The 22,991-nt window shown below is 39.0% G+C and overlaps 1 protein-coding gene across 22 annotated transcripts in view; it reads left to right on the top strand.

Moving 5' to 3' along the window:
* Window positions 1-22,991, top strand: part of LOC115334003 (ankyrin repeat and KH domain-containing protein 1) — a 120,556-nt gene that overhangs the window by 42,884 nt on the left and 54,681 nt on the right. For 13 of the 22 annotated variants that reach the window (XM_041119248.1, XM_041119250.1, XM_041119249.1 and 10 more), the window contains exons 3-11: window positions 1,275-1,431; window positions 5,952-6,099; window positions 7,014-7,161; window positions 8,193-8,474; window positions 10,030-10,124; window positions 13,614-13,851; window positions 14,075-14,266; window positions 15,732-15,841; window positions 21,824-21,883. In XM_041119248.1, the coding sequence (XP_040975182.1) occupies window positions 1,275-1,431; window positions 5,952-6,099; window positions 7,014-7,161; window positions 8,193-8,474; window positions 10,030-10,124; window positions 13,614-13,851; window positions 14,075-14,266; window positions 15,732-15,841; window positions 21,824-21,883 (1,430 nt within the window). The remainder of the gene's footprint in view (window positions 1-1,274; window positions 1,432-5,951; window positions 6,100-7,013; window positions 7,162-8,192; window positions 8,475-10,029; window positions 10,125-13,613; window positions 13,852-14,074; window positions 14,267-15,731; window positions 15,842-21,823; window positions 21,884-22,991) is intronic. The other 9 variants (XM_029997662.2, XM_029997658.2, XM_029997650.2 and 6 more) reach the window with 3 other exon arrangements.

The following is a 22,991-nucleotide window of genomic DNA, read 5'->3' as shown; positions in this document are numbered from 1 at the left end:
GGATGCTCTCAAACTGGGGAAATACATTGTCTGAAGACAAATGTTAAACTTTCAGAGTATGATTTCAGTATTTATTCTGTCATAATTGCAGGCTGGGTTGTGGGAGACATGGTGTGAATCAGTCTTGCAGAGATATGCACATACCAAATAGCAAATCTTTTGAGGTAAAAGATGTGTTATTTTCAGAGGTTTATATCTAATTTGACCCTGTTTAACTGCTAAGGAATTGAAAAGTTACTGATACATCACTGCTGAAGGTAGCTAATCTATAAACCAGTAACCATTTTTTTTTTTTGTAGCATGTGAAATTGATTTGGGGGGGGTACTATTCATCAGTGTATTTCCTTACACTATTTGCACATTTGTATATGCAAATATAAGCCCTGCCTACACCACAGAGACAACTGTGCAGTGCTGTTTGCATATGTAAAATAGGCTGTGCTGAACTGTATGGAGTAAAACTACACAGCTGTACCATAATTTTATATCAGCCATGTAAATGAGTGGGATAAATACCTTCTTGTGGTGCTGTTCTGTATTGGCCTTCAGCTTTAGTCTTGCAGCAAAGAAACTGTTCTGATAAAAGAACCCGTTACAAAAGTTCCTTGAGTCTAAGCATTTCTGCTGTGTAATGTTAGTGTAGAGGGGGCATTGATTTCAAGTATACATAAATATTTGAAATTTTGTTTTGTAATTTTAGTGTCTGTAGCTAGAGCTGTGCAGTTTAGAATGTTAAATTATTGGGAATTTAAGCTAATAACTTTCTAAAGTTTTTTCCTACTTTTAAAAAAGAAAAGATATATTAGAGCTAAGTCCACTTCATTTGGGGTGAAGTTGGGTGGGAAAGAGGTAATAACTTTACATTTTAAATTAGAAAATTCTTCACATTCAGAAAATATTAAACCAAGCCTGTAGAATAATCCCTGTTTCCCAAGCTTCTGGTTTTGGGCTTGACCCCTGGACTTATCCTTATTCCCCAAAGATTTTTTCTTTTTAATTTTTTATTTTATTCTTCAAAGGTATGAGTTGGGAATTTGGGACAGGTAATGAAGCTGCCAGTTGAAAAATAGTTTTCTTACTGCTGTATTATAGTTAATTAAATGTTCAGGTCTTAGGCAAATGTTAACAGTTACTTTTCAGTAGCTGATTTTCTGGCATGTTTGCAAATGATTTTTAACTAATAGTGCATGTGGCTGAAATCTAAAATAGTGTCTTTGCATTTCTTTTGTGTGACTTTCATACTAACTTGACTGATGAACGAACGTACACTGAAGGAATTGGTAAATTGTCCACTGCCGATGGTAAAGCCTTCGCAGATCCTGAGGTTCTCCGAAGACTGACATCCTCTGTCAGCTGTGCACTGGATGAAGCTGCTGCTGCATTGACGCGGATGAGAGCAGAGAACAATCACAATGCAGGACAAGTGGACAAGTACGTATTGATCACTCCCCACCCCTAGTTTCCCAACTATAGAATGCAAGTTTGTATTTTTAATTTCAAATTCAGTTAATTTTATAGTTAGTACTTGATAATGTATCTGCTCTACTACTAGCAGAAGCAAAGTTATTGAATCTGAAGGTGTAACTACTGTCCCATCAGGTTATTGGCTTCAAAGTGTAAGAGAAAAGTACAAAAAAATGTTACTTTCTAACCTGCTGCTCTTTCTATGTACTAGACAACTAGACGGTTGATTTTTTTTTTTTTCAAAAACAGGTTAAATTCGTACATGTAGAAGAGTTGGTGATAGTTCTCTAATTAATGCCTCAGCATACTTTGGAAACTAATGAATCTAGTTCATTGTGTTAAAAGTTGGAAGAGAATACTAATACTTACAGGGCAGCGATTTGTCCCAGGATCTTGCTCAGGAACTTAGGGGAAAATGAAAACTGTATTATCCGATAACTTTTTGTAACTGATAATTAATGAGGATGGCATTTAACTCCCATGATGACAAAACTGAAGATTTGTCCTATGGCATCAAAAGCTTTCTTCTATGTTGGTAATTCCAAACCATCTTTAGGGGTCCTGAAATATTTTCTACTCTGACAATATTTTCTACTGTACTAGGCAAATAGTTCCTAAACTGTTGGGATGGTGTGACTGCATATACTGTTGAACTTAAGATCTAGGATCAAAAATTGAAATTCTTAAGTTTCCTTTCATATGGATATCTTCTTGAAATTCAGACTTGGGGTTTGTAAAAAGTGCTTACAGTAAAGGCGGTAGTCTTGAGTCAGTACTCAAAATGTAAATACAAATGCAGAAAAAATATAGTTTCATTTCCTAACAAGCTAGAGAAATTACTTGTGAATCAAAACATGGGGAGATGAAAATATGCTGGGGAAGCATGCTTGACCATAAAAAGGAAGCATACAAGAGGTGGAAGAAGGCCAGATGACCCATGGTGAATATAGAGACAATGTCCAAGCATACAGGGTTGTGATTAGGAAGGCCAAAGCCCACCTGGAGTTGAATCTGGCAAAGGGCATGAAAGGCAACAAGCTCTACTAGTGTGAGTATATCAGCTGCAAAAGGAAGATGAGGGAAGATGTGGGCCTGCCTCAGAATATGGCACGGGACCTAGTGACGGGGACACAGAATAGGAGGAGGTAGTGAATGCTGCACTTACCTTGGGCTTTACTGGTGTGATTTGCTTTCAGGAATCCCAGGCCCCTGAGATGAGTGGGAAGGTCTGGACCAAGGAGGGCTTGCCCTTGGTTGGTACCAGGTCAGGGAGCATTTAAACAGGTTGGACATAATCCAGTGGACAAGTTAATGGGACCTGATAGGATGCACCCATGAGTACTGAAGAAGCTGGCTGTTGTCACTGCGAGGCCAGTCTCAATTTACTTGAAAGGTCATGGGGAATGAGGGAGGTTCCTGAGGACTGGAAGAAAGCAAATGTCACCCCTGTGCTCAAGAAGGGCAAGAAAGAGGATCCAAGGGACTTATAGGCAGGTCAGACTCACCTCAGTCCCTGAAAAGGTGATGGTGCAAATCCTCCTGGAAGCCATTTCCTAGCATAGTAAGTACAAAATGATGATGGGAAGTAGTCAGCATGGTTTTACAAAGGGGAGATCAAACCTGACCTGATAGCCTTCTACGAAGAGATGGCTGCATTGGTAGGTGAGAGGAGGGCAGTGGCTGCTGTTTATCTTGACTTCAGCAAGTATTCACACTGTATCCCACAGCATCCTGTGGGACAAGCTGATGAAGTACAGACCAGTGAGGTGGATTGAAAACTGTCTGAACTACTAGGCTCAGAGTTGTTAGGGCACGAAGTTCAGGTGAAAGCAAGTTGCTAGTGTTGTACTTCAGGGGATGATACTGGGGCTAGTACTGTTTAATGTCTTCATCAGTGACCCGTGTGATGGTACAGAGTACGTCCTCAGCAAGTTTGCAGATGATACAAAACTGAAAGCAGTGGTTGGTGGACCAGATGGTTGTGCTGCCATTCAGAGGGACCTTGACAAGCTGGAGAAAGGGGCCAGCAGGAATCTCATGAAATTCAACAAAGGGAAATGCAAAGTCTTGCACCTGGGGACGAATATCTCTGTGCATTGATACGGATGGGGAGGGCTGAATGGCTGGCAGTCAACATTTGAGAAAAAGACCTGAGTTTTGTGGTGGACAGCAAGTGGAACATAAGCCAGCAATGCACCCTTGGAGCAAAGGTCAACAGCATCCTGTGCTTAATTTGGAAGAGCATCCCAGTGTCATTCTTGTCACTTCTACAAAATGTGTTGGAAGTACCTCAAAGGGAACCTGAGCAGAGGGCAAAATGGGAGACCCCTTGAGGTGCCCGGGTCAACTAGAATCAACTACAGGTCTTGTTTTTAATAGCTTTTTCCCAGAGCATATTTGGTTTCACAGCAGTTCTGTATTATATGAGGTAGCTTAGGGTCATCTTCTGAGAATGATGGGACCTGTTTCAGGATTTGTCTCACAGGTTATGGTGTTGGGTGGCTCCTGTTTCTAAAGGCTAGACTATGTGTGTGCAAAAGTACATGAATCCCCACTCTCTCCTCCCAGTTGAACATGGGAGCCCCAGCTGTAAATGCCTGGTTACGTGTGGGTTGCAGCAAGGCTCTTTGCTTGTGCCATGAGCACACAGCTGTCCCTTACTACCTCCCAGGAGAAGGTGGCAGGTTTGATAGTGTCGTGCAGCCTTTTAGTGGGATCCCTTTGCTTCAGTATATGGATTTGACTATGTAGTCAAATAATACACTTTACCAAAATACCAGTTTTTTTGCTTAAAATACTTAGTGATTACAATGCAAATGTAAGTGATCAGATACTGGATATTCTCTTTCAGTCGGATCTCAGCTTTTATCTAGCAGCTGCTACCACAGTTTATTTCATTTTGGGGTATATGGCAAATGAGTTCCTTTTAAAATAGGGACTTAACATCTTTTAACTGTACAGTCTTTGAACAGTTGAAAATTGAGACTTGCATGCTTTCCTGAGGGAACTTTGTGCTCAAATGGATATTTTCTTCATTGTGAGTGAATTTCTTGAGTGAACTTCTGTCTTTTACGGAAGAAGAGTAGAAGTTTGAGGTTTTTAATGAATCTGAGTGTACTAGTTTTTGTTTTAAGCAACAAGCTTCTGTATCTTGAAAATAAAATATACTGATAGGAATGCATCACATACAGTCCACTGCTGTTACCACAAAAAGCTCTTCCTCCCTTCCCCCTCCCACCAGGGCATTAATTGTGGTTTGGTTCCCAGTGGCTGAGGGACCATGATTCCTTGCATGTATTTTTCTAAATAAAATTATATCATCAGTTGGAGAAGTGTAACTGAGTTGGTACTGAGCATGACTTGCACTTGTTTACACTTGTGTTTAGCAGTGCTTTAACAGTTGTCTTTGCTGTTAGACTTTTTTTTGTACAGAAAAAGATTTAAAGGACAGGTGACTTGGTTTGAAATTGAAGCTCAGCTCATCTTTTTCAAGATTTGATTAGTGTACTTTCCTAGGTCTTGGGGGAAATAGTTATTCTCTTCTACTTCAGAGGTTAATGATGGTTAAAGTAGTGATTATAGACTTCATAGTGATTGTAGAGCTTTTAGATGCCAAGAACTCAGGGTTTGTCTTGTCTTTTCCTTTTAACTCTTAGCTTGTAATTACCTCTTATGCTTTTTTTAAGGATGAGTTAGTAGTATTCCATGTAGGATTTGTGGTGTTATTGCTGTTTAAAAAACGTGCAGTTCAATTGGCTTATTTCCTCCATCTGAAAACTTCTGTAATATGCTTTTAACAGTGCATGAAAGGAAACACATTAAACTTTTGTAAGGCTCTTCTCCTTTCTTCCTTTAAGATGTCATTAGGTAAGGCAAGGATTTTTCTTTGAAATGGCTGCTTAAATTAAGAAACTGGTGTTTTGAATTAAAAGAAAAAAAATCTTTCGGCTAGTGTAGAGAAGGAAATAGTCCCACTACAGCAGAGACAACGGTTGGAAGTTTGTCTTGTTGCAGTATTCAGTATTAGTGGTCTCTCTGATACTAGGCTGTTTACTTTTTGGCTTTATGTCTACTAGAAATTTGGCTTGGTACCTATAGCCAGTAGTTTGTCGTGGTCATAGCCTCTTGTGTGTCTGGCATTCCGCCAAAGTGTGAATAGCATCAGTGGGGTTTACTTCTGTGTCATGCAAATACAAATTACCTGCTTTTGAGCATTCTTCTTTGCATCTAGTCTGTATGAGGCTTATGTGAGTTAGCAACTGATGAGGACAAGAGCTAATTTAGACATAAGCAAGTTCTTTATCTCTGTTTCACCTATGGAAATAATGTTTATGTATATATTTTTTCTTAAATTTGTAAGGTATATTTTTCTCGCAAGGCTTAGTACTAATGTGAGTCTTTAAGTGAAGACTTCTTCCTTGCATAGGAAAGCTACCCATCTACGGCAGATTTGTTCTGAGCTTATTCTGTGGTAACTGATTTTCCAGTCGCAGTTTGGCAGAAGCATGCTCAGATGGGGATGTAAATGCTGTCCGGAAGCTGTTGGATGAAGGAAGAAGCGTAAATGAACATACTGAAGAAGGGGAGAGTCTCCTTTGCTTGGCCTGTTCAGCAGGATATTATGAATTGGCACAAGTAAGTAACAAATGTAATCACAGCTAAACCTTTGTTTGTGACGCACTTTCGAAGGGGCTGCTTTGATAGGTAAACATTTTAGCTATTCTGATTATAATAATTTTTTATAATGTAAACAGAGTATCAGTTAATACAGTTTATTGTGGGCTTCCAGTTATCATTTGTCTTTTTAATGGAAAAATGCCATCATATATGCCTTTAGGTTTAAGGGACTTGTCTGAGGAATGTGTCTTGTGTTTTATGATGTATCTGCTTTTCTGGCATTGGTCTAGATGCAGTCGAGCTGTTCTGCCAAGCAGACATTGCAAGAGGATCTAAAATAGCAGCAAAATCAAACACGACAAGTGGTTACCTTCTAAAAGCTCATGTCTCTCACTCAATCTTTTTTTTTTATCACATCTGTATAAACAATGCATTAATTTGTTAATTTTTGGCTTTTATACTTAGGTATCTAAGGGCAGAATTTGTGCTTGAAGATTTTTAGGTGATAGTTCTCAAAGTGGCCAGCTTCATGTTTTGGTGCCAGGCAAGAGTACAGGGAGAAAACTGTTTACCTGTAAGCTTGACCCAATGTGTCATGTGGTCACTAATGCAAGTTTACAGTTTCTCTGCTGTCATTCTGGTTAGTGCATTGCCCTGTGACTTTTGAAAATGTCAGTATTGCACTGTAACTTAATGTTGATTTTAGCAGATATGAACAAATGTAGAAAATCAGCACTTCCTGAAGCAGAGCACAGTGCAGGTAGTAATTATAAATGGCCCTGGGGAGTGCCATTGTGCTTCACCATTGGGGGTATTACTGCAAGGGAATGTCATGGCTGGCTGGGGAATCATTCTCACAAGCCCCACTGAATGAAAAGCAAACTAAAAGTTGGTGTTATAATTTATTTATTAAAGTGAAATTTTTTCTCTAGGTGCTACTAGCAATGCATGCAAATGTTGAAGATCGAGGGAATAAAGGAGACATAACTCCCTTAATGGCAGCTGCCAGCGGAGGCTATGTAGATATTGTTAAACTTCTCCTTGTTCATTGTGCAGACGTCAACGCACAATCTTCAACAGGTAACTGGGAAGCAGGAACACAAAGAATTAATAAGATTGGCATATAAGATGTGCAGCTGTTCTGAACATCTGTGTTTTTGTCTGATAGTTTCATTCACAAGAAAACATGACAGGAACTATTAAGAATAGGCCAGATACATAGAGGATGTGTTTAGAGTCTTACCTGGCCATTATTAAAGATTGTTTTTAATATAAACTGTAATGGAAAGCAGTCTTCCTGTGAAAACCATTGTGGTGTTAGATGACCAGAAAAATACATGAAGTTTAGTTTTTCTTATCTGTATAATCCAGAATTAACCAGTAAGAAGACCATGGGACACCTCTGGTCAAGACCATTTATTTTGGTCTATTGTTTTTTTACCAAAGAGGAGGTACAATTCTTTGAGCATTGAATGTTGTCTACACTGCTGATGCTTGACCACAGCTTAACTAACCTTGCTAAGAGTATTAACCTGCAATTGGATTCTGCTAATATTAAGATGGAATTTAAACTTTGTTCAAATTTTAAAAAAGTCAGGTGTCTGAACTATGAAATGTTCTTTTTATCTTGATGTTCAGCCATATTAAGCAGAACTTAGCTTAAAATTAACGGTAGCGTTTAAAACATGAACCATATGTAATTGTCTGTCACTTACAGTACTGGAGTTTTAAATTATAAATTTATTTTCATCTAGCCAGTAAAAGTTTTTCAAGGGATTGCAGGATACAGTCTCAGGCAAAAAAACCCAAACACCCCTCTGCCCAAACTCAGAGTGGGCATGAAAATTACTCATTGTTCTGTGTGTGTGTGTGTGTGTGTTTGGTCTCTCTTTGTGGGCTGAAGTAGGAAACATAATTATAAAAGAAAAAAATCCTGATTTGTAATATTGGCTTAGCATTAAAACTCTTTCACAGTATAGTCGTGTTGTGATTTTTATATCCAGCCTGAAATTATTGGCTGGAGTAACATTGCTGTGAGGTAAAAAGCTGCTGCTAGTGATGTACTTGATTTTGTTCAGAGATGTTAAAACTAATTTTCTTTCCTGTATTAGGAGTGGATGATGAAAAGGCCTTTCATGTAAACTACTTCTTCTCTGCAGGGAACACAGCTCTCACTTATGCTTGTGCTGGGGGCTTTGTTGACATAGTGAAGGTGCTATTGAAAGCCGGTGCTAATATAGAAGACCACAATGAGAATGGGCATACCCCCTTAATGGAAGCAGCCAGTGCAGGTCATGTTGAGGTTGCAAGAGTATTGCTGGAATATGGTGCAGGAATCAACACTCACTCCAACGAGTTCAAAGAAAGTGCACTTACACTTGCATGCTATAAAGGTATTGTCTCTTGCCTTGTTTTGTATTTTTGTTTGAATTTATTTGCTAGGATTTATCTAACTAAAGCTTCCAGCTGTACTTCGAATATTTTCGTAAGAGTTTTGGAATATTGGATCTTGGTTTTAAACTCGATGTCAGGAAATGCTCATCCGTGGTGTAGTGGTATTAATCCTGTCTACTTGTGTCCACATGTGGTGGACGTGTATTCGACATGTTGCAGGTGAAAACTCGTGACTGGCTGCATCCAAACTTGTGCTTTGACACACTGCCACTCTCTTCTTCCCTCACTACCGCATTCCCTGTTTCATTCAGATTCCCCTCACTAACTATCTGCAAGTTCTGAAAACAGCTCTGTTAGCTATTAGGAAAATGTGAAGTTAGAACAAATCTTCCTGGAATACCTGATGGGGTGCAAATGCTAGCATTATTACTGGATACTTTTCATTTAGTGTAATTTTGGAGGATGTCTATAAATTGTTAAGTATTATGAACTTTTGACTTAATTTATTTTGCTATTTAAAGTTTCTATATAAAGTAACTTAGTGCAGTGCTAATCCAATGTGCTTCCAAGTTTTGTTTTTTTCTTTCAAAAACCTTCATAAAATTTCCAACAATTGTTTTTCTCGTAATAGAAGCATTAATGATGCAGATTATTGTCATAGTAACTTCAGGTTTTGCCTCTGGTTAGAATTGGAGGATACATACTATGTATAACCCATCTGAAAACTTGCATCTGGATTTGTCATGGATTTCCTGCAGCGTATAGTAGTTCCCTACAGAGAAATTTCAGTAATGGTACTCCTGGATGTGTTGGAGGAGCATTCTTGTTTCTTGTGAGAGTGATGTAATGTAAGACCTTCATTGACTAGAAATTTCCTGCATTATCTTTGGCAAGATGGTTGAGCTATGTTGTTTTCCTATCTATGTAAAACTAAGTCTTGTCTTGGAAGAGGATGCTCGTCAAGAGGTTAAGATGTAGAACTTGTAAGGGACAAATTCTAAAATGACAGAAGTCATAATAGAGTTGAAAACAAGTATTGGTGACGTTCAGTGGGAGCTTTTAAAAATAGTGTCAGATGACATAATACATGTATCTTAGTTCTCAGAAATATGTCTGTGAATGCTTTTACTAAAAAGCTTAAAGTTTAGTTCAGATCTACATGGACCTTTCTCTAAAAGATAATGCCCCCCAGTTGTATGCTGCCTTGGAACACTTAAATGATACATCTCTATACAGTTGAATAAGGAATAAGTACAGTCTTTTATAGCTTGACGTCACAAGGAAAGGTTCCTGTTGTGTAAACTTGAATTAGAGAGGTCTGTTTTCATCTCATGGTTGGGCAGTATCTTTGGAAAGACTGTCTAAAGTCTGGCCGTCTGTTTTGCATTGGTATTTTTTAGAGTACTTTAAAAAGAGCAGATTTGCAAATTATGACTTGTAAAAATTGTAATAGCAAACTATGAAAATATAAATGACTTCATTAAGTGTATTGTCTGTACTACTAAAAGTTTACAATATTAAATGCTTCTTTATTTTGATCTGTTTCATTTGAAGGCCATTTAGATATGGTTCGTTTTTTGCTTGAAGCTGGAGCTGATCAAGAACATAAAACAGATGAGATGCACACGGCGCTAATGGAGGCCTGCATGGTAAATAGCCTTTATTTGTACTGCTCTCTTTTCAATGAGAGAGGAATAAAAGATAACAAAATAAAGTGAGCCTTTGTTAACAAGCTGGTTTGGGTCTGCAAGTGAGTGTGTGTTACTTTTTATAGTAAGAAAGCCTTTACTATAGTTACCACAGGTGGCCAGCTTTTCAGCCTTATTGGTTACAGGGGAAAAAATTATTCTAATTTTTGGGGGTGTGATGTGTTGTTTTATATGCTTCCAATGTGAAGTGTAGGTGCAACTAATCTGCAGTGCAGTAAAGTGGTGGGTTGAGCCCAAGTCACTGTTTCTTTGCAGTGTAAGAGTTAGTTTTCCACCTTTGTCTTTGTAAACAAGGTCTTTCAGGTCATCATGGTATGAGCGTACTAGAAGTGCACTGAGCTGGATGACTAATGCATTACACTTGTCCTTTCACCACTGCAGGAAGTGTTTTGCATGTGGAGATGGTTTGCTCTCTTCGAGGCTTTTGTAAATGGTGCTGTGAGGTTTTTCTTTTGAAAATAAAATGGTAGGTCAGAAGTAGTTTAGTTCTTAGTTCTTGGACAACTCATGTCATTTCAAAGCATCCATTGAGGAACAACTTCCCTTTCCAAGATCTTCCTCTTAATAAAGAGTGTGCTATTGTGTCAAAGTATGTCTGCAGCCACTTTTGTCCAGACCTTAGGTGACATTTTATCTGTTCTTCAAGCTGGAGACCTTCTTTGAAGAAAGAACGGGGACCTTGTTTTCATAGGAAGCACAGCGAACGGTGGAAAACTTAATTTGCTCCCAGTAGCCTATAATCCTTAGAAGATAGGCTGCAATGTTCCTACAGTCTTGAGAGCTGCAGGATCAAGTGTTCTTTTAGTGCAGTTGTGAGGTGATGATGCAAGTGACCAAGGTCAGATTATAATGTCTCAAGCTGTTGAAGTCTTCCGATAGTGAGATGGTAATACTATCCTTGAATAGTCTTCCCTGTATCAGAGCCTAGTGCCAGTAAGGAATTCAGAAGGATGCAGTTGCAGCGGGTGTATGTTGTCACCTAAAGGAGATTGCAGCATGACTGCAAGCTAAATGTTTTAATCAGCCCACTGTTCTGTATAGGTTTAGTCTTTCTTTTTTTTTTTTTTTTTTTTTTTTTTTTTCCTTTCGTGGTGATACAGTCTGAGCACTGGGTTGACTTGGAGGCTATGAAGTATCTCGCTTGGGGAAGATAAAGTTGTGTGGGTTGCCTGCACGTTTTTAGCTCTTGAATGTTTCAAACTAGTTTGCATTACAGAGTGTATATTGACCTTTAAAAGCAACAGAGAGGAAATTGATCCTTTGAAGTCCCAACTCCAAGTTGAATGATGGAGTTTGTTCCTTGTTATCTTTCGGCTGCACCCTTGCAGAAGGGAACCATTCAACCAAATTATTGTGACTTTTCCCAGTCTTCGCTGTTTTCCAACTAATGAATACTGCAGATACAGGAAGCTGAGACATCTGGTCTCTGATCACCAGTTATATTGTAAGTGCCTCTGAGTTTTAGTATGTTTTGGTCAAGATGGAGTGCCACACCTAGGATAATGCCTTTAGTTAGGTGAGGTGGTTGTTGGCTTTTAGTCAGCTTCTTGGAGAACAACAGCCTGTCTCTAATTTACAGACTTGATTGCTGTCAATCTCAGGTTACTTAATACCTGCTTCATGGTCATCTTAAGACAAATGTTGACAGGAGTTGCGTGTTTGATATCCCTCTGGCCCCCTTTTCTATAGCTCTGTGTTAGCAGTTTGAGTTACTGGCTGACAGTTCTGGTGAGATTGGAATGAGGAACTGGTAGGTTGCTTGAGGTTGCTTTTCTTAATACGTAAGTTCTTTAATTTGGGGAATTAGTAGAATTCTTCTTAGCTTTATAACTTTCTGAATCACCCCTAGATATCAGTGCCCTAGCCTGGACAGCTCGGTCTTTAACTTTGGGCAGGGAGGTCTTCTAATGTCTGTCTTCCCCCCCCCGCTTTAGTATTGCCCAACTTTTTATTTAGATTTCCTTCCAAGGACACAACATAAAAACATCTGCTACTTGCCACTGAAATTGGCCCTTTTTATGTCTTCCTCAGGAAGAAGTATTCTTTAGTTCTCTAGCAAAATCTGTCAGTGTGCATTTGGGCTAATTTAAGGAATTAATCCAGCTTAACTGTCAAATCCTAGGAGAACCACTGTGTCAGGACACAGTGCTCTACATCATTAAAGCTGGCTGACAGTTTTCTCCTTCTGGAAGAACCCCACATTTCTTTGGATGGCAAATGGAGTGACCAAGGTGATGCACCTAATACCTATGCACCTGCAGTATGCAAGGCAGCAAGTGGTTTTCTCTCCACTGAGAGATACAAAGAGCATGCTTCAGTTCAAGTCTTCTACTTGGAGTTCCCTTTCCATCCTTAAGTTATGCTATTAATTGTGTATGCTGAAGAAATGTCCTCTGATTAGACCCTCACACTTTCTGTATCTCACTGAGCACTCTTTGCACGACTCGAACCTTCGCCCTTCATTAGGTGTAGTTTGTAATCTGTTTCACTTTTCCAAGATCTCTTCTCCAAATTGTTCCACAAGTTTGGGTCCCAGTTTCTTAAGTTATGTGGGAGGGGGAAACCATGTGAGTGTTTCTTCTTTCCTAATGCCAAAACTTCTTTACGTTTTCCCCTTTTCAGAGGTATTGTGACTCTCTACAAACAACACCTTAGGTTAAACATGGATTTTTTTGGTACTTGGTCTCTTTTAAGGAACTTTGAGGAGTTTAGTAATAGTTTCTTGAGAAGCTGACAGCTGCATTTATATGCTTTGATTGGTAAGGGCTCAAACAGACTACTCTGGCGATCCTAATTCTCTTTTCCTCTATGGCAAAGATTGCTTTGCCCCAAGGCACTTTTCAGTCTCCTTTAAGATTTATTCAAGTCTTCCCTCTTCTGTTACCTACCTCATTGTAACCCACTTCAGTTACTCTGCAGGTATCTTTCCCAAGGTCTAGAAACTGCCAGTGGGAGCTTTTTTGGTCTGTAGAAACCATGAATCAACTACAAAGAAAAAGAATATATTTTTTTCAGTGCTTGTTTTGGGGTTTAGTTATGGAGTGGGTTTATTACTTATGGTACTTGTTTGCTATCTCTGTTACTTTTGTGTCCCAGGTATTTTGCTGGATATTTAAGAAAGTCTTATCCCATAACTGTTTCCCTACTACCCCAAGAAAGAAAAAAAAAAACCAAAACCCAACAAAAAACCCCAACATATACCTAGCTCTTTTTTCCTCATGCATTTAAACCTAACTTAGATGTAGATGGAAACCTAAATGTCAGTTTAATCCAAGTATTACCATAACTATGTCATAAACTGAACCATCTTAAGTCAAAAGACCCTGTCTTTTATAGGATCATTTTCAGATGTAGTATGATAGTGGTTGCAACTACAGCATCAAGTGACTTCAACTATTCCTGATTTTTGTGTTGACCTTTGTTTTATAGGATGGACATGTGGAAGTGGCACGCTTGCTTTTAGACAGTGGTGCTCAAGTGAATATGCCTGCAGATTCATTTGAATCTCCGCTCACTCTGGCTGCTTGTGGTGGACATGTGGAGTTGGCAGCTCTTCTGATAGAAAGGGGAGCTAACCTGGAGGAAGTTAATGATGAAGGTTATACTCCTCTAATGGAAGCTGCCCGGGAAGGCCATGAAGAGATGGTAGCCTTGCTACTGGCACAAGGTGAGGTTACTGTCGTTTCTTGAGCGTTCATTATGAAGAATGCAGAGTTGACCATTTGCCACTAGGTATTCTGTGCAAACTCCTCTGATAGAGTGTGTGGCTGTTGCTGCTTGTTGCTGTAACTATAGAGCAAAGCTAAAACACCCAAACTGTGGAGGTGATGAGCATTCACCTTCCTACCCTGTGTCTAGTCAGTTAAAGTAACAGCTATTTTGTTTCCTAGGGGCAAATATAAATGCACAGACAGAAGAAACGCAGGAAACAGCTCTTACTCTGGCATGTTGTGGAGGGTTTTCTGAAGTAGCTGATTTCCTCATTAAGGCAGGAGCTGATATAGAACTTGGTTGCTCAACGCCTTTGATGGAAGCTGCTCAAGAGGGTCATCTTGAATTGGTGAAATACTTGCTGGCAGCAGGTAAGTGTACAGTGCAAATGATCTAGCCCACAGGTATTATAGACTCCATGTTCTATATGATTTAGAAGATACCTGGGCTAGATGCTAGCAGTGTTGTAACAAGAAACTATATTCTCAGATACCTTAGCAAGAAGAAAAATAGTGTATGTTACACCTTAATATTGTTTGATACTGTTAACAGAGGAAAGTGCCTCATGGAGCACTGGATCTGTTGCATATCTAAAAAACATCAATGTTCATTATGAACATTGTTTCCAGCTAACTGCATTTAGGACAAAATGTTAATACGGATAATGCTTGTTTTTATGCTACTCCTGCTTTGACTAAGCCTGTTTATCTGCAGTCAGTCTCCCTGAATAGCAAGCATTTTAGGAATTGTGCCCTGGGAAATAGCGTGCAAGACAGATTCTGGAATTTGCTGAATTTCTGTGATGAATGAGTTTTACTAGTACATTATACAGTAGTAAAAGTTAAATTTTGATGGAGTTGGGGGGAAATGACACTTCAATGTTCATCTGTCAGTTTACAGTTGGTAGAGACTAAAGTGTAGTAATACTGCTTAAAATAATAAATAAATAAAAAGGAGTTGCATTTTGGAAATCTTCCTTGTTATGGGAGGTGATTTATTTGTTTGTCCTTTCTAAGAATAAGCATAAAATTGTCTGGATTTGTAATTCTAGAAAGTAATGTTCCCTGCTCATCAAGGGACAGTAACAACTGTGTCTCTTTGTGCAGTGATACCAGCATGTGACACCTGTCATCAGCTCACTTGGAATGCTGCTTGCACTTCACTTCTGATAATGTAGAAAGTTAATTGAGGAGCCTTGTTTTGGTATCAGGGAGTCTCTAAATATATCTCACACTTTGAAAATAAGAAAATGGCTAATCGTATTGGCATTTCTTTTGAAGAATAATGCATTACGTAGCAAGAATCATGCGTAGTTTTCATGTAATTGGCATATATAAAGCTAGTGAAATTATTTCAACAAAAAGGTTTTAAAGCAAATGATTTTAAAGAGCAGGGAAGAAATGAAATTTGTAGAAGTGTATGGTCTTATAATATTAATACTAATTCAATAACATGCATTTTGTCTGGTTTTCCTTGGCATGCAGCTCCCTGTCAAATGGATAGTCTAGACAACTGTCTGGATTCACTTTTATTTGTTGTAACAACTGAAATCCTCATTGCTGTAGAGGGAACGTAGGAATATGTGAGCGTATAGGTTTAAGTGCTTAGATTGCCAGTCATGCTTTTTCCAAGCCTTGGCTTATCCCCTCTGCTCAGAATATTTTTACTACGAGAGCAATTTTTACTCTGAGAGCAATGCCCTTGGGTTGTGGAAGCTGTTGGTCAGTAGGATATAGCTGTTGTTACAGATAAAGTGCCCTGATTTTTGTGTTTATCTGATATGAAATACTTGATAAGGAGATGTCCAATAAGATAAAACTAATGTTGTGTTTCCAGGAGCTAATGTTCATGCCACCACAGCAACAGGAGATACAGCTTTGACCTATGCCTGTGAAAATGGACATACTGATGTTGCAGATGTGTTGCTTCAAGCTGGTGCTGATTTGGTAAGAATTCTGCTGCATCTTATGGGGAAAGTACTTATATGCTTATAGAGCAGGAAGACTGTTTTAGCAATTGAGATTCATATGTGTGTGAAAAGAGGCATGAAAAACTTTTTTAAAAGCCTGCATATTCAGTTTGGTCTAAAAAATAAAAATTCTTATTGGGTAATCCTTCATCCGATAAGTGAAATGTTTTAGCTATAGCTTACACTTGTGACAGTTTATTAACTTCATTTCAGTATAATCCATAAGTTTAATTGTTTAGCAGGATATATTTCTGTGTTGTCTTTATTCATTATGCTATTTTATTATTCCCAAACTCTTGTGGATTTGAGTTTACCTGCTCTGCTGCTCTGAATTTAAAATGTTTTAGTGCTAGGAGCTACTGCTTCTCTATTTTAGTGTTAGTTTCTGAACACTGTGAGTCTCTTAACTTTTTAAAACACCACTACAAAAAAACCCAAACAAAGCAATGCCTTTTAAATGAAGAGCATAATATGATCTCTTTTCTTTCTTGTAACTCTTGGTTTTAGCATATTGCTTTCACAGAGTTTATTTTCTGTAATGCATTTAATCATAACTAAGTTGTTTACATAATTGTCTTGACTTTTTTCATGTTATGTGGTGGGAGACCTAAAACTGCTTCTTCATCAGCTACAGGGATATAATGTTTGTTTGGCTTTTAAGCAATAAAAAGCAATTGATATGTTAGTCTTCTAAAGGAGTTTAGGAGCCTTATCTCTAATATGGCATAAGTAGAGAAGATTGTTCTTTTCATTGCCTTTTTGTTTTTTCTCCCACTATTCTCCTTTTTCCACACTCTCTGCTTGTGTGGCTTGTTTTGTTTTGGGGAGGGGGTTGGGGTTTTCATTGGATTTTTTAGGGGTTTTTGTTCTTTTAAAATAATAAGAATGCCAGAAGAGTTTATCATTGAACCTGATAAATCAACATCCTAATGAAGTTACTTAAATTTCACTCTTAAATGAAACTTCACTCCTCTTTGTGAATATACTTTTTTTTCAGGCCTTATTAATTCTTCTGCAGCAAAGTTCTGCGTCATATGTTCCTACCAGGGAGGAAGGTCATGTTATTGGGGGGGGGCAGTGTGTGTTTGTGGGGTTTTTTGGCACACCTGCTGCACTTTGCTCGGTTCAGTGTTGGATACTGAGCATCAGCCACTTTAGTAGAGGCAGGATAGGTTTTGGGGGTTTTATTGATTATTAAAAAAATAAAGTACTTGGTTATAAAAACATATAATCCATGAAGTATCTCACAGTGAGGAGCAAAGCCTGAAACAAACAAACAAAAAAATTGCTATGCATAAATTTTAAAAAGCATGCAGGGGTTGCTGCTTAAATGTCACTTCAAACTACTAGAGTTGTGTCATTTTTATTTTTCTCCTCTCATCACTAAGGTGAGCAGTGCTTGTGGCCTTTAGCATCGAGTTCTGATCCGTATTGCTGAGAAAAATCTCATGCCTTTCTAAAGTGAAGTTTTATTTTACTGTATTTTCTTGTATTGCCAATCAAAATGGGGAGCTGTCAAGAAAAATATAGTAAGGAAGCAAAGGAAAATTGCACATGAAAGGGAGACCCGCCATATAAATCTACCAGTTTTGAATTCTGATTGTCAGTAAATGTGGAAATAACTGCAAAACTGCAGTGATGCTTACAGCAGGTGCCTTGGGTTTGGAGTAGTTTCCTTTCAAACCTCTGTGTTGTTTTGCTTTATTAGAAGTTGTAAGCTGTTTTGTTATCTTTGTCATTGTTCTGAGAAAGGTTTCTGAAGTGTGTTGCTTTACTGCTGGAGTATGAAAAAGCTTCTTTGGCAGTACTGTGGGAGATTACTAATGAAAATTGAAATCTAGAAGAATAATTTAAATGAGGTTAGATGATTTCACCAAGTTGTCCCAGGGAGTCTGTGGTGGAGTAGGGAATTGAATGTGGATCTGGACTTAAACCTCTGGTCAGTCTGTCTTTGTCTAGTTAATTTTGCTCTCCTAGTGTTCAGACACAGCAAATGAAAGTACATCTCCAGTTGCTTTTCTTTCCTTTTTCATCCTGCAACTTCAGTCTTACCTGGGATTGCTTTCACTGATGTTTCATTGTTTTCCAGAAACATTCTTTATACCTGAGGTTTATATCACAGTCACTGAGGAGCTGGACATACAACATCTTAACCTGCTGTAGAATGGTCCTTTTTGAGGAAAATACTAGTTATGTCTTAAACAGGAAAATAAAACAGGGCTGAGGGCTTTTCTGTGATGGCAAGGACAAACGGCACCCACTGAATGCATACCTGCTGTGTAGCACTGGGTCTGGCAGGTTATTCAGCCTGGGGTTGTGCCCCTGTGTCCATAAGAATGTCAGTGGTGACATTGCAGCCCATCAGAGTGGTGTTTTCATAATGCAATACTGGGAGCATACGTTGGACATCCCTGGGTTGTGGGATGAGATCTTGAAGGGGTTCTTGAGGGTTTGAGGACTTGGAGATAAGTAGAGACTAACTTGATGTCACATTTTCTTTCCATGCTGCCCATTGGGAGCAGTCCCTGGTGACCTCCTCCCCTGTGGTTCCTGAGAGGGCCAGCACTGTCCCAGGGAGGCTGCAAAGGAATAAGCAGTGTGAATGACCAGTGATCTCATGTCTAAGCTTGTCTCCTGGCCCTGTTTTATTTACCTGTAGTGATGTAGCCCCTGCTGGATTTTGCTGTTGTTACTTTATTGTTTTGTGAGTCGCCTGCGTATTCTGTTTTACTGCAGACCAGGAAGGCAAGGAGCATAGTTTATGAGGTTTTTTTCTTCTCCCTGATTCTAGATTGAGGAAAGAAAGTTGATCTTTCTTCCCCAAATGCTCTTGAGTTAAAGGAACGATAAACAGTGGCTGTCAAGATCTGTTGCAATCAGTTCTCCCATTTCTTCCCAGTTCAGAGCCTTTATTCTGTGATTTGGAAAGCATATAATCTACCTTAAGCGCTCAAATCTTTCTTGGCTTCTCAGGTCTCTCTTCAATTGCCAGGAGGTCAGAACTGAGTGCAATTTGAGGTGCAAACTTTGAGATTCCAGGTGTGAAGATGAGCCTCTTTCATGCTGGGTTAGCCAAATGGGCAGAGGGCAGGAGATGTTTTTGTCAGGGGGTTTCCTGTATTGTGCTCATTGAAAAGTGAAGTCTTACAACTTTGCTGAAGTTACCCAGCTCATTCTAATGAACTGATTCTTGTGTGTTGCTCATGTCCAGTTGAGGTTTTCTCAATCTCGAAATAGAACCTTGAGCTGAAGTTTGAGCATGTTTTACGATGAGGGTAGTGAGGCACTGGAACAGGTTGCCCAGAGAGGCTGTGGATGCCCCATCCCTGGAAGCGTTCAAGGCCAGGTTGGATGGGGCTTTGAGCAACCTGGTCTGGTGGAGGATGCCCTTCCCTGCCTATGGCTGGGGGGTGGTCTAGATGGTCTTTGAAGGTCCCATCCAACCCAAATCATTTTATGAACATTATATGATAAGTGATTCTAGTCCCCAGTAGAGTTTTGTCTGAATGGGGAGCGATTATTACCACTACAACTCAGCACAAAAAAGCTGTTGTTCTTGCAAGTAGAAAATGGGAACTCTTGCTTTTCAGGGACTGATCCTCTGGCCTAGATATCAAATATGTAATTCAGTTCAAGAACCAGTGAAAATCTTGAGAGCTCCTGTTAAATTCATTAAGGAATATGGCTTTATAAGAACCAGGAGAACAAAAAGAAAATGATGGCTGAGATGAACTTTCTTTGGTTTGTGGCTAATTTTTCCTTAAAACTCTGCAGTGGCAAGTTACACTAGAAATGAACAGTGTCAGAGTAAATGCTTATCTGTTTCTGTCTGCTGGAGAGCTGCTCAATCATGTATGGTATTTTGATTAATTTGTATCTCCTTGTGACTAATTGTTAATGAAGTCTGGCTTGTTACCAATTACTCTGATGCTTTTCTGATGCCCTTCTTTAAGGGATATGTCTCTTCCATGTCCTTACAGGGACAAAGTTGGCCTGTCAAAATCTGTAGCAAAATGAGCTTGGCAGGCCTACACCTTTCCTTGTTAATGTATGCATTTTGAAATCAGCTTGCTTTGCCAAGTATATGTATGACTTAATATGTGGCACATCTGAAGACTTCAGCCTGTGATCCCATCTGTGCCTTAGTTGCATTCTAGTTCCTTTATCGCCTGCAGGACTAGAGACTTTCAGGGTCTTAGTCTGAACTCCTGCCACTGGACTGAATGTGCATTTTACTTGTTTATAAACTTCTTTATGGGGACAAAAGATTTTGTGATTAATAGGTGTAAAATTTTGGAGATTAGAACTCTGAAGTATGATTTGATAAAAGCATTTTTTCTAAGTGGTGGTATGGTTTAATAGCTTCAGGAAAAAATTACCAGCACTTCAGTAATACAGCTATCTACCTGTATGGCAAGGATTTGTCTAATCTCAAAGGTGAGAGGAGACATTTGTTTTTCCTGTAAGAGTTCTCTTTTTTTTTCTTTTTTTTTTTATTCTTTCTTCTTCTTTGTGTCTTTACTAGCAGTTGCCTTTATCTCAAAGCTTGTGTAAGGTAAGACATGCGTATTGCGTGTATGTTCTCACAGGAGCTAGGTTAAGGACTGTAAAGCTCACAAAGAGTACTGGTGATATTTAATAAGAGGAAATACCCTGCTTTTAAGCTGTATACCTTTCTATAAACTAAAAGTGTCTGTTTGTATGCCTGTTCCCTTTTAATGTAAAAACAGACCTGGATGAAACGTTGTGCACTGGAGATTCCAGTCTCCTTTTTGAAAGTGAGACTGCTCTTGACAAGGTGGTTGCATCTTTGTCTGTTTCAGTGTAGCTGAAAACAAAAGAGAGATTCTTCTTTTTTGGACACTGAGAAGATCCCAGCTTTTCTCAACTGGGATGTACAGAAAAGAGTTTTAAATTGGGATTTTCTAATCTGGGCTGCCTTGCAGCTGTACGTGAGGCTCTGCTGCACAGGAGAGTTGATCTAGTGCTGGAGTTGGGTGCTTTTATGCTGAAATTGAGAGACAGAGGAGGACCCCTGAGGGCAGCTTCATCCTTGCATTCTTCTCATTTTACACTGTCAAGCTCTCCCCAAAGCTCTTTATACTTGTTAAAATTCCATGCATGGCTTTTCTTGAAAGACTAAAACTGGCTACCTGGCATACACATAACTCCAGTTGCAAAAAAAACCCCACCCCAAAACCAAACAGGCATGCCAAACTACCTCTTGATTCTTCCCCTATGACAAAATATTTTTAGACAGATAAGTTTTTGTCATTGCAGGGATCATTGCTTTGCCTTCAGCTGATAACATCCCTCACACTAACATGGCTCCTTAATTAGAAACTCGCTTTCCTTTGTGTGTATGACAGTCATGTGTGCTTAAGGCAGCATTTAAACATCTACAAAAGTAGTCAATACTTTATGGATTTGAGTGAAACCATGCTTGGAGATAGCTATGTTGTCGTTATAGTGAGGGATCTGAGAGGCTGTCATGTTTTTCAATACTGTTTCTTGAACCATCAGGGGACGGTCAGGGATTTCAGGTCTTTTTAGACTTGGCCCTCAGTCTTCTACAAATAAAGCAAAAGGTTGTAGGACATGTGAAGCTAATTTTTGTAGTTAACACCTTTGGATGTTGTGTTGCAGTCTCTGGATGGTGCAAAGTACAATGAAATCCTCTCTTTTGCCAGTAGTGAACAAAAAGTCATCTGTATTTAATGAGATGCTTTGTACGACCTTTGTGCTCTCTTCATGAATCTGAATGGCTTGTGGTAGGAGTCTTAACTGGCGAGAGCTGCATTGCTTGGTCTTACCTTTGTGCTTGCTTGCCTAATTCCAGCAAAACAGAGTTTTCAGCTGGTGGATCTGATCCATTTAAGTTCATATTCCAGGTCTTCATGACCAAGAACAACATCTATTTGTAGAACAAGAGCCGTGAGTTCTTCTTTTTCTTTCACAGGACAAACAGGAGGACTTAAAGAAGACTATTTTGGAGGGCATAGAGCCGGGCAAGCATCAGGTGAGGTTGGCCTTTGATGCTTGTAAGCTGCAGCCTCAGGATACATGCTAACAATAAGCATGGCTTTAAGGCATCTAAATTTCTTGAAAAATACAAAGACTCGCTGTGTAGGCTAGACATGTCATCTTTGTCCTGCATTTTCCCTTCTGTTGGGTTTTCTAAAGCCCTATTTTTAAAAAACAGTATCTCAACCATCACAAATGCAGCAAGTTATCTTGTTGAGTCTATTAGCACAAGTAGCTATGTTAAACCTGTTAGTACATACCGAGCTTCCTGTAAGGTCTTCCATTTTCAGATATTTACTTTAAACTAGAGGCCTAGTTGAGTTTTTAGGTGCTTCTGAAATACTGGTTTGCTACATATCTCAGGAGGGTTATCTGGGACAATTAGGTTGGTAACTGCTAGAATACTGTATCTCTTGATAGGAGTTCAATCTTGAAAATTAGCAAAGTGGCATAGTATCAAGAACTGTATTGTTTGGCTATTGTCTGGCATCAAAAACTTTGTCTAAATCATTTTGCTTAGAATAACATTTAGATTTCCGTTAAATATTCACTGTTGTCATGGATGAGAGAGGCTTGTTGAAGAGAGCAGTTGGACCTTTACTTTGCAAATGCAAATTTTTTTCTAGAACTTTTAAATAACAGATGACATTGGAAACTCAAGAAAAATATCCTAGTGAATACTTGCCAACCATGAATACTTGTGAATCAAGGAGAATAATGGGGGCGGGAAAGCCCTTATGTAACTGATCTTGGAATTGCTTGAAACAGAGAACTCAAAAGTCAAGAATCAAAAAATATCAATGATTGTCGTTAGATGCTTCTGATGACACTGCTTTTGCTCTGCTGTGTGAAGTATTCATTCGTCTAGAAAGGAAATAATTATTAATGACTGGATTCTCATCTCCTTTTTGAGTCCCAGTGGAAAAGGTTTAGATAATGTAAACTCTTACCAGATTTGGGTAATACTCTTGCTTTCCCCTTCCTTTCCATCTGGTACCCAAACCTACAGAAAATTCTTCTCGGGCTTTCTTTCTTTTCAAGCAGAACTAGCAGGAGAGCACATTACTCAAGTGTTTAGAGACTGGCTTTTCTAGTCAAAGCTG

This window comes from Aquila chrysaetos, chromosome 22 (assembly GCF_900496995.4).
Source record: "Aquila chrysaetos chrysaetos chromosome 22, bAquChr1.4, whole genome shotgun sequence".
Classification (NCBI taxonomy): domain Eukaryota; kingdom Metazoa; phylum Chordata; class Aves; order Accipitriformes; family Accipitridae; genus Aquila; species Aquila chrysaetos.
This window is presented reverse-complemented; position numbering and strand designations above follow the sequence as displayed.